The sequence below is a fragment of the Cebus imitator genome, unplaced genomic scaffold (assembly GCF_001604975.1).
Source record: "Cebus imitator isolate Cc_AM_T3 unplaced genomic scaffold, Cebus_imitator-1.0 Scaffold339, whole genome shotgun sequence".
Lineage (NCBI taxonomy): Eukaryota > Metazoa > Chordata > Mammalia > Primates > Cebidae > Cebus > Cebus imitator.
The window spans coordinates 1,359,494-1,369,682 of record NW_016107654.1 but is presented as its reverse complement, the minus strand read 5'-3'; the positions used below and the strand labels follow the sequence as shown (position 1 = coordinate 1,369,682).

Below are 10,189 nucleotides of genomic sequence, written 5' to 3'. Positions count from 1 at the left end.
CCCAGGATGGGGGCTGGGAAGAGAGGGGCTGTGCCCAGGATCCAGGCCGGGAAGAGAGGGGCTGTGCCCAGGATGGGGGCTGGGAAGAGAGGGGCCGTGCCCAGGATGGGGGCTGGGGAGGGAGGGGCTGTGCCCAGGACCTGGTGGGGAGAAAGGAGCTGTGCCCAGGATCCAGGCTGGGAAGAGAGGGGTTGTGTCCAGGATCCAGGCCGGGAAGAGAGGGGCTGTGCCCAGGATGGGGGCTGGGGAGGGAGGGGCTGTGCCCAGGATTGGGACCAGGGAGGGAGAGCCTGTGTGTTCAGTTTATGGCTGAAGCTGTGTCTTAGGGGAGCTGCCGTTCGGATGTCTGGGGAGGGCACGTCCCAGGCTTCTAGACACTCAGAAGTCCCGGTGGGAGCTGGTGCCTGCAGGGCACAGTCAGCCACACCAGCCTGGCCTCTGCACGCCACCCTGGGAACTTCATGTTGGGCACTCATCTTAGGATTCTCCTGTTTTAGCCACGGATGACATCGTGAAAGTTGAAGTCTGGGACGTGGTGGACAAAGGTGAGATGTCTCTGTTCTGTGTCTACTTACCTGCAGGACTGTGTGCTCTGCACAGAGAGGCCTCTCTTCTTCCCTCCTGGCACCCACGCATCACCCACTGTCCTTGTGGACAGTGCCCAGGGTCTGGCTGCTCTGCTCCCCTCCACATCCAGTGGTGGCACCAAGCGCTTTGCCACTTTAGCCGCCTCCTCGCCTGAGTGACCGTATGCGGCCGGGGTGTTATTTCAGGAGCTCTCTTCCTGCACTGCCTGGCAGAGCAGCCTAGAGCCAGGCGGCCCCACAGGGGCCAGCTCCTGCACTCCCAAGAGCTGGGTCCCAAGGCCGTCCCTCCAGGGGGATGTGTCCCCGACAGGGAGCCCCAGCCATACAGACCCACACTCTGGGGGCCACAGGAGGGTGCAGGCCAGCTCCTGCACTCCCGAGAGCTGGGTCCCAAGGCCGTCCCTCCAGGGGGATGTGTCCCCGACAGGGAGCCCCAGCCACACAGACCCGCACTCTGGGGGCCACAGGAGGGCAGCAACCCCCAGGGTGTCCTCGACAGCCTGTCTCCTCCTCAGCTGCAAGGCTACAAGTTCCTCTAAGTCCTCAGGGTGGAGCTCACAGCCCTTCCTGGGGCCCGTGGTCTGTGTGCATGCGTGGTGTGTGCAGGGCTGGCTGAGGGCAGGCCTCAGCCTTGCAGGCCTGGCTGTGGCCTCGTGAGGCTCTGATGGAAAGGCTGCAGTGGCGGACTCTGTGTGGTGGTGTCTGTTGGGATGGCACATGCTCCCCTCCCTCCACCCGTGCTTGTTGGGTGGGTTTGTCCATGGGGGGTCAGAGGTGGATGCTCAATTCCTGCAGGGGTACTGGGCCCCCTGTGGCTCCCCTCAGACTGCGCTGGACTCTGTGTGGACCATGCTGACCTGGTGGTCCAGAAGCTTTCTCTGTAGAGCTCTCATGAACTCTGGTGTTAAAATAGGCAGCCACCCACCGCCCTGTCATTGTCCCCATCCCCACTGTGAGGGGAAGCTGTCAGATCTGTCCACGGCCCCCAGGTGGCTCAGGCGGGGCTGCCCTGGCCCCCATCTTGGGCCCCTTCCGCCACTAGGGGCAAGGCGCCTTTTGGAGCTTCGGAGATTTCCTGTGCCTCCCTCCAGCTCTGGCTCCCTGGCTTTGCCCATGTGTGGAGCGGGCACAGGCTTCCCGTAGACAGGGTTGCCCAGAGTAGGGTTTGTATCCGGGTGCTGTAATGGGTGTGGTCTCCAGCGCTTAGGATGGGGCCCCCCTCGTGGTGGCCTGTTGTGCCCCAGGCTGGTCTGGAGGCCCGTGGGTGAAGAGGCCGGCCGCTAGATGAGGTGTGTGCCTCCTACACCCTATCCAGTGCTGGGCTGGGTGGGCTTCCTCTGGGGTCATCCCTGGCTGGGAGTTCTGGGGCTCCATGTGTACCCTTGCGCCCACCTGTTAGCACCCACTGGGAGAGGGTCACTTGGCCTAAACCAGGACCTCCTCAGGAGGGAAAGGACTTAGCTCCATGATGAGGCATTGCCTTCCACCCCATGTGCCTTCCACCCCAAGCTGTGTGAGGTGTGAGCACCCTCCACAGCGGCCAGGGCAGCCGGTGGGGCACACAGTGGAGGGGGTCTAGGCCTCATGGGCACTGGGTGAGAGGAAGGCAAGGCTGGCAGGCTCAGCTGGGGGGCTGCCAGGGATGGGGCTAAAGGGAGAAGTCTCTGGGCGAGCCAACATCCCTCCCCTCTGTCCCCCACCTGATTTCCCCAGAGGTGGTATAGCAGGCCAGATGGCTCGTCCAGGAGGTGCTGGTTAGGCTGTGGGCATCCTTCCTGGGTGTAGGTCCCCACCAGCCAGCAGTGCTGTGCCAAGTGTGTGTTGGGGCCTCGGCTGAGCCCTTTGTGGGCCGGACTGGGCACACTCCTCTGGGCTGGGTCCGTCCCCTGCACCTGAGGAGCGTCTGATCCTCAGTTCAGAAACGAGCTGTGGCATGAGTGGAGGGTGGAGTTTGAAACACGTGGCTCATCTGTACTTAGGGCTTTGTATGTTGTCCCAGTCTGAGACTCCAAGACTGGAACCCTGGAGTTCCCAGGCTGGTCTGGGAACTTTCTCCTCATGTCAACAGTGGAGATAAAGGGAGGGGGCCATGGCCCTTCATGGCTCAGGAGAGCCGTGGTGACCTTGATGGTGGAGGCTCGGGGGCCTGGACCCACAGGCACCACACAGCCACCCGCCTTCCTCCCGAGGCCACTTTGGGGCTGGGATCCCCACCTCCCTCTCCTTTCTTCCTGGGCTGGTTGCCGGAGTGAGGGGCGTGTCACTTGAGAGTCCATGTGCTTGTCTCCCCACTTTTATCCCAGGGGGAGGCCCCTCACCTTTCCACCTCATCCCTTGTACTTCCCCCGCCCTGGGCTTGGGCGTTGGGGCTGGAGAGGAGCCCTTCTTTCAGCTGGAAGCCCTCCCGTGCAGGGTGCGGGCCATGCCACTGCAGCCTGTCCATCCTTGCCCAGGTCCTGCTGCTCCAGAGCTCATGGGTGCCTAAGCTGCAGGCTGCCTTGGGTGGTGGAACAGGGCACCCACCAGAGCTGGGGCCTGAGTGGCTGTGGGGGGCCCATGCTCCTCTTGTGGCCCAGGGCTTCCACCTCGTAACTTTTGTTTGTTTTTAAATAAGGAAAATGTAAAAAGCGAGGCGATGGCTTGAAGATGGAGAACGACCCACAGGAGGTAGGTACAGAGTGCACAGTGGGTGGCTGGGGCCCTGGGTGGGGGAGCCAGTGCCCAACGCTTCACACCCCTTTTCCCCGAGCACCCCGTTATGCTATGGCCCCGGGACTGCTGCCTTCCCAGCTGCTTGGGGACCCCACACTTCTGTGGCTGCGTTGAGGGACTGCCGGTTCACCTGCACTCAGCAGACAGCAAGTTGGACTGGCCCCTCATTTGCATTTGAATGACCAGAGAGGTATTTAAGTGAACTTGCCAAACTCCTGTGCTGTCACAGCCACAGCAGCCTCTGCCCTTCAGCACAGGACACATCATGCAGCGGTGGCGGCGGGCGTGACTGTCATTCCCTAGAGCCCCCTGGGGCCAACCTAGCCTGAGCCTATGCCCTTCTCACCAGGAGAGCTCCAGGTCGCCACAGGGCCATGCACTCTCCCCTTAGGGTGTGGGAGGTGGAGTGACTGCCCACAGCTCAGCTGCCAGCCTGTTTGTGGGCACTGGAACCTTCCAGAATTCACATCTAGCTGAGGACAGCTGACAGCACAGCACCTGCTTCCATTTTCGAGTGGTGGTTTGGTCGTCCGTGAGGCCTGGGGTGGACACTGCTGTGATGAGCAGGAGGTCCCGGGTAGGGGCTTGTCCCAGGAGCCACCAGCGAGGCTGGTGTTGATTGTCAAACCCTTTGGGGCAAACCTGTGCTTAGCCATACCACCTCTTCAACACTTCTTTTTTTTTTTTTTTGAGATGGAGTCTCACTTTGTTGTCCAGGCTGGAGTACAGTGGTATGATCTCAGCTCACTGTGATGTCTGCCTCCCAGGTTCAAACAGTTCTCCTGCCTCAGCCTCCCAAGTCGCTGGGATTACAGGCACACGCCACCACACCCGGCTAATTTTTTTTTTTTTTAATATTTGATATTTAGTAGAGACAGGGTTTCACCATGTTGGCCAGGCTGGTCTTTAACTCCTGACCTCGTGATCTGCCTGCCTTGGCCTCCCACAGTGCTGGGATTACAGGCATGAACCATTGTGCCTGGCCTGGCATATCATTTCCAAATGGAAATGGCTATTATCTTTTCAGATTAGAAGACTATCAAGCTGTCAGGTGCAGTAATCCCAGCACTTTGGGAGGCTGAGGCAGGTAGATCACCTGAGGTCGGGAGTTTGAGACCAGCCTGGCCAACGTGGTGAAACCTTGTCTCTACGAAAAATACAAAAATTAGCCTGGTGTGATGGCGGGCACCTGTAATCCCAGCTACTCGGGAGGCTGAGGCAGGAGAATCGCTTAAACCCAGGAGGCAGAGGTTGCAGTGAGCCGAGATTGCACCACTGCACTCCAGCCCGGGCAACGAGAAAAACTGTACAAAGGAAAAAAAAAAAAAGATGATAACTATGGAGCCTTGTCCAGGACTGTGCCCCACATGGGCAGGGCCCAGCCTGGGCCAGTCTCACACCTGTTCCCTCCTATGCCCAGGCGGAGTCCGAAATGGCTCTGGATGCTGAGTTCCTGGACGTGTACAAGAACTGCAACGGGGTGGTCATGATGTTCGACATCACCAAGCAGTGGTGAGAGGGAGCTGCGGGGGCTGCCGGGACTCACCCCACACATAGCCCCTTGGTGTGGTGAGAGGGAGCTGCAGGGGCTGCCGGGACTTACCCCACACACAGGCCCTTAGCGTGGTGAGAGGGAGCTGCAGGGGCTGCCAGGACTTACCCCACACACAGCTCTTTAGCATGGTGAGAAGGAGTTTTGGGGGAGCTGCTGGGACTCACCCCACCCCTCATAGCCCCTTGGTGTGGTCAGAGGGAGCTGCCAGGGGCTGCCAGGACTCACCCCCCACAGCCCCTTGGGAACCCTCTCTGTGCAGCAGATGATGGTTAGAGCAGCATCGTTCTGCAGGGCTGAGGGCTGCTTGCTGGGCAGCCGTGGTAGCTCAGCTAAGAGGGGCACTGGCCTGGATGTCGGGCTGGGCACTGATCATGTCTATGTATGTGGGCCAGGATGGTGCACACTGGCTGCAAAAGCGCCTGGAGCAAGGCACACACCTTCATAGCCCCATATTTCTTCCTGAAAATTATCTGAGATTTGGCAGAAGCAAGTGGCCACCTGTGTTGGGGGCTCTCCGAGACCTCCATCTTCCATGGCCCAAGAGGACCCACAGCCAAGATTCATTCTGGCAAGAAGATGATGTCACAACCAGCTAAGGGCAGCACACACAGGACAATCTCTGGTGGACCAGGCGGGACCCCCCAGAGGCCACTGTGTGGAGTCACCTGGGACCCCCTCAGCTCCTCAGGGACACAGTGTCCCCCAGGACACACTGGAGCCCTAGCGCTGAGTGCTGGGACACACACTGGGTGCAAGGCTCCTGGAAGAATGAGGCTGAGTGAAGACCAGCCTCCAGGTGTGGGCCCCTCCTACCCACAGCAACAGCTTGTGCCCAACAAGCCTGACACACCCAGGTGTCTGCTCTTCCCAGCAGGGGGTCTGGCCTGGGCGCCTGGTCAGCAGCTTCTCTTACTTTGAGAAGACACCCACACCAGGGTTGAGCATACCACCTGCCACGGGGCGCACACTCAGCACACATCAGCAGCTCAGGCCTGAGGGCGGCTTGCAGCGCCTGGCTGGCCATGCTCTGGTCCTCTGTCCACCTTTGCCAATGGTGGGAACCCTGCCTGCCCTCCTAGCCTGCAGTGCCATCACCAAGGACTGATCAAAAGCACCCAAGGGAGAGCTCTTTGGAGGGTGTTGCACATAGATGCCAGGAGAACCACGTATGGAGCCAGTGGAAGAGCCCTCTGGGGGGTGTGGCACACGGACAGCAGGAGAACCACCCATGGAGCTCTTGGGAGAGCCCTCTGGTGGAGGTGGCATACAGACAGCCAGCAGGAGAGCCCTTGGGGAGGGTGTGACACATGAACTGCCAGAGAACCAAAATGGAGCTGGTGGCCACCCAGGGCAGGAGTCCAGTTCAGGCACACACACCAGCCTCACCTGGACGAGCAGGGGTGCTTTCTCCCTCCAGCCTCTCCTGTCTAGGAAGCAGGCCAGCCTGGTGGGTGGGAAGTGACTTTTCCCAAATGAAGCTAAGTATGGACGCAGAGTGGCCTCCACAGCACCTCCCACTGCTGCCACGGGAATGGCCTGGGGGGAGCTGCAGGCACCCAGGCTGCCGTGTGGAGTGGGCAGGAGTGGGCAGGAGGGGCCACAGGACTCGAGCCAGCCTAGGGAGACATGCCTTCACAGACGTGAGAGGCAGGAGACGCCGGAGGACAGAGGGCACCTGCTGAGGAAGCTGGAGGTGCCCCCGGGCTGGCCTTGGTGAGGGGGCCAGTTTAAATGACTGTGAGAATAAAAGAAAATTGAGTTAGAAACACAGGACGTTGCGTTTTTCACCCACTCGTGTTGGCTTCTGTCAGTTGTGGGGAAGTTTTGTCACTTGAAGCACTACTAATTTCTTCACAAGCCATTTGGAAAACCATGCAGCTGAGACTCGCAGCTCACGCCAGGCAGATCCTGGAGACCTGCCGTCCGTGCCGGGACATGTCTGCCGAAGACAAGGCTCTCAAATAGCCCGCTTAGACGGCTCTATTCCGGGGTTCTGTGACAGCTTCGGGCAGAGCCTGGATGTGGATGTCCTGCATCTAACGCAGTGTAGCGCCTGAAGCCAAGCCAGCTCCAGAGGTGTCTGGAGGAATTTCGGTATTTGCTGTGTAACCTCGTCAGCCCACCAGGGTGGCCATGCAAGTGGCCAAGAGGGCAAACACTGGACTCCACCTGAAGTAAGTCGGATGTTGTACATAAGAAATCTGCTGCAGGCCGGGCGCGGTGGCTCAAGCCTGTAATCCCAGCACTTTGGGAGGCCGAGGCGGGTGGATCACGAGGTCAAGAGATCGAGACCATCCTGGTCAACATGGTGAAACCCCGTCTCTACTAAAGCTACAAAAAATTAGCTGGGCATGGTGGCGCGTGCCTGTAATCCCAGCTGCTCAGGAAGCTGAGGCAGGAGAATTGCCTGAACCCAGGAGGCGGAGGTTGCGGTGAGCCGAGATTGCGCCATTGCACTCCTCCAGCCTGGGAAACAAGAGCGAAACTCCGTCTCAAAAAAAAAAAAAAAAATACAAAAAATTAGCTGGGCATGGTGGCGCGTGCCTGTAATCCCAGCTGCTCAGGAAGCTGAGGCAGGAGAATTGCCTGAACCCAGGAGGCGGAGGTTGCGGTGAGCCGAGATCGCGCCATTGCACTCCAGCCTGGGTAACAAGAGGGAAACTCCGTCTCAAAAAAAAAAGAAATCTGCCGCACAGAATCACAGCTGAAGAAATGTTGGATGTATTTGGGAAATAAGGACCTATTCGTCAAATCAGAGTGGGGAGCACACCTGAAACCAGAGGAACGGCTTCTGTGGTCTGCGAGGACATCTTTGATGCCAGGAGTGCGTGTGATCACCTATGGGGATTCAGTGTTTGTAGCAGATGCCTTGTGGTTTTGTGCTATGATGCCAACAGGGCATTTCAGAGGGTGGACGCAAAGGAGGAGGAACAGCTGAAGCTTCTCTAGGAGAAATACGGCATCAACGCAGATCCACCAACATAAATGTTTTCTACCTTTTCATTTTGGACTAAAACCCACGATTGGCAGCTACCACTTTTTCCTTTCTTTCCTTCTTAATTAACACTATATACTGTGATTTCTTATTTGAGGTTCAAAATGACATGCTTGAAACTTTGATGCATATTAGAATACGTGATGTTAATACATTTGTTGCTTTTTGTGGGGAAAAAAAAAAGCCTGCTTGACTGGCCATAGCAGGGGCACCCAGGACTGCTGTCCTTGGCCTCCCTGGTGGGCAGGGACCCTGGAGGAGCAGCCACGGGGCTGGGCTGATGCCGAGGGGCACATGGGACAGGGCAGGATGAGGGTGGGTGCAGGCAAAACCTGAGGCGGTTTTGTAAGGATGCAGACATGGGGTGCTCCTCTGTGGGGTGCAGTCAAGTGCGTGCCATCCGGGCGAGGATGGGCAGGGACAGTGGGGGTGCTTCTCTGTGGAGCGCAGTCCAGTGTGTGCGGTCAGGGAGAGGTCAGGCAGAGACAGGCTGGGGCGCTCCACTGTGGAGTGCAGTCCAGTGTGCGTTCAGGGAGCAGACGGGCAGAGCTGCAGGCTGGGAGGGTGCAGAGGCACCTGCGGCACTTTCTCTAGCTCTGCAGGCACGCAGCGTGCTCCTGCTGGTGCTCCCGTCTTGAGGCCTGCGCGCACAGCAGCCTCCCAGGGAGGGACAGGGCGTCGAGGGGCTGAAACTAAGCCAGGTCCTCACCTGTTCCCCAAGGACCTTCAATTACATTCTCCGGGAGCTTCCAAAAGTGCCCACCCACGTGCCGGTGTGCGTGCTGGGGAACTACCGGGACATGGGCGAGCACCGAGTCATCCTGCCAGACGACGTGCGTGACTTCATTGACAACCTGGACAGGTGAGCGCAGGGGAGGTGCTGAGGCAGAGGCCTTGGGAGGGGCTCGGGAGGTATTAGTGTTATCGTGGGGGCTGGGGGATGTGAGGGGTTGCGCCACTGCGTGGGGTTTCCTGAAGCCTGGGTCTCCCAGATGGCAGTGCCTGGGAACTCTGCCAGGGTGAGGTACTGGTACTGGGGTTCCCCTGCAGAAGGGCACTCGGCTCAGCTGCTCAGGAGTCTCAGCAGGGTCCTGTGGCCTCAGGAGCCTCCAGGAGGAGGGAGGGCAGTATGGACCAGTGGCCGTGGGCCCAGGGGTGGTCCTTGGCATGGGGGGCAAGGTTGCTCTTGCATCTGTCTTCCTTCCTGAAAGCAGACCTCCAGGTTCCTCCTACTTCCGCTATGCTGAGTCTTCCATGAAGAACAGCTTTGGCCTAAAGTACCTTCATAAGTTCTTCAACATCCCCTTCTTGCAGCTTCAGGTAAGCACTCACCGTGCAGGCGGAGTGGGCACTGGTCTTGCCCCTTCCTGCTGTGTCTCCTACATAGCGACGGGGCTCCCTCCTCACCTGGGCCTGCTTGGGTTAGCTGCTGGCCAGGGCCCAGTGCCCTGCTGTGCCTGCCTGCCCAGGTGGCAGAGGGTGCAGGTCCTGAGGGCCGGGCCCAGGCCCAGACGCCCCTCCACCTCTGCGGGGACACCTTGCTCAGTTTCCCCCTGTGGTTTTGGTCGTTTTTGTGTGTTGAGATAAAGTCTTGCTGTGTGGCCCAGGCTGGCGTGCAGTGGTGCAGTCGTGGCTCACTGCAGCCTCAACTCCTGGGCGTAATCTGTCCTCCAACCTCAGTCTCCCAAGGTGCTGGGTTGACACGCGTGAGCCACTAAGGCCCTCGCTGTTCACAGCTCACATTTCCTTTTTTAATTTTTTTTAAATTAATTTTTTTTTTTTGAGACAGAGTCTTGCTCTGTCACAGGCTGGAGTGCAGTGGCACAATCTCGGCTCACTGCAACCTCCGCCTCCTGGGTTCAAGCGATTCTTCTGCCTCAGCCTCCCAAGTAGCTGAGACCACAGGCGTGTGCTACCAGGCCCGGCTAATTTTTGTATTTTTAGTAGAGACGGGGTTTCACCATGTTGGCCAGGATGGTCTCGATCTCTTGACTGCGTGATCCGCCCACCTCGGCCTCCCAAAGTGCTGGGATTACAGGATTGAGCCACCACGCCTGGCCCACAGCTCACATTTCCATGGTGCTTGTGTCAAAACCAAGGGGTCAACTTTGGTCTGTGGACTAAACTCCATTTCCCTCCTGGAAGCAAGGGGCCAAGGCCAGCTCTGGCTGCAAAGTAGCCCAGCAAACAACGAGGCTCCAGCCTCCTCCCCCACACTGCTCTATCTGGGTCTGAGGACCTGGACCTCCTCGCCCTGGCCTGCCCTGACTGGGTCTGGGGGACCTGGACCTCCTCGTCCTGGCCTGCCCCGACTGGGTCTGGGGGACCTGGACCTCCTCG

General features: G+C 58.9%; 1 protein-coding gene across 8 annotated transcripts in view; it reads left to right on the top strand.

Annotated features, from left to right (window-relative positions):
• Nucleotides 1-10,189, top strand: part of RABL6 (RAB, member RAS oncogene family like 6) — a 34,368-nt gene that overhangs the window by 16,647 nt on the left and 7,532 nt on the right. For 5 of the 8 annotated variants that reach the window (XM_017505538.2, XM_017505532.2, XM_017505535.2 and 2 more), the window contains exons 3-7: nucleotides 498-545; nucleotides 3,202-3,254; nucleotides 4,720-4,811; nucleotides 8,571-8,711; nucleotides 9,061-9,169. In XM_017505538.2, the coding sequence (XP_017361027.1) occupies nucleotides 498-545; nucleotides 3,202-3,254; nucleotides 4,720-4,811; nucleotides 8,571-8,711; nucleotides 9,061-9,169 (443 nt within the window). The remainder of the gene's footprint in view (nucleotides 1-497; nucleotides 546-3,201; nucleotides 3,255-4,719; nucleotides 4,812-8,570; nucleotides 8,712-9,060; nucleotides 9,170-10,189) is intronic. The other 3 variants (XM_017505533.2, XM_017505536.2, XM_017505540.2) reach the window with 1 other exon arrangement.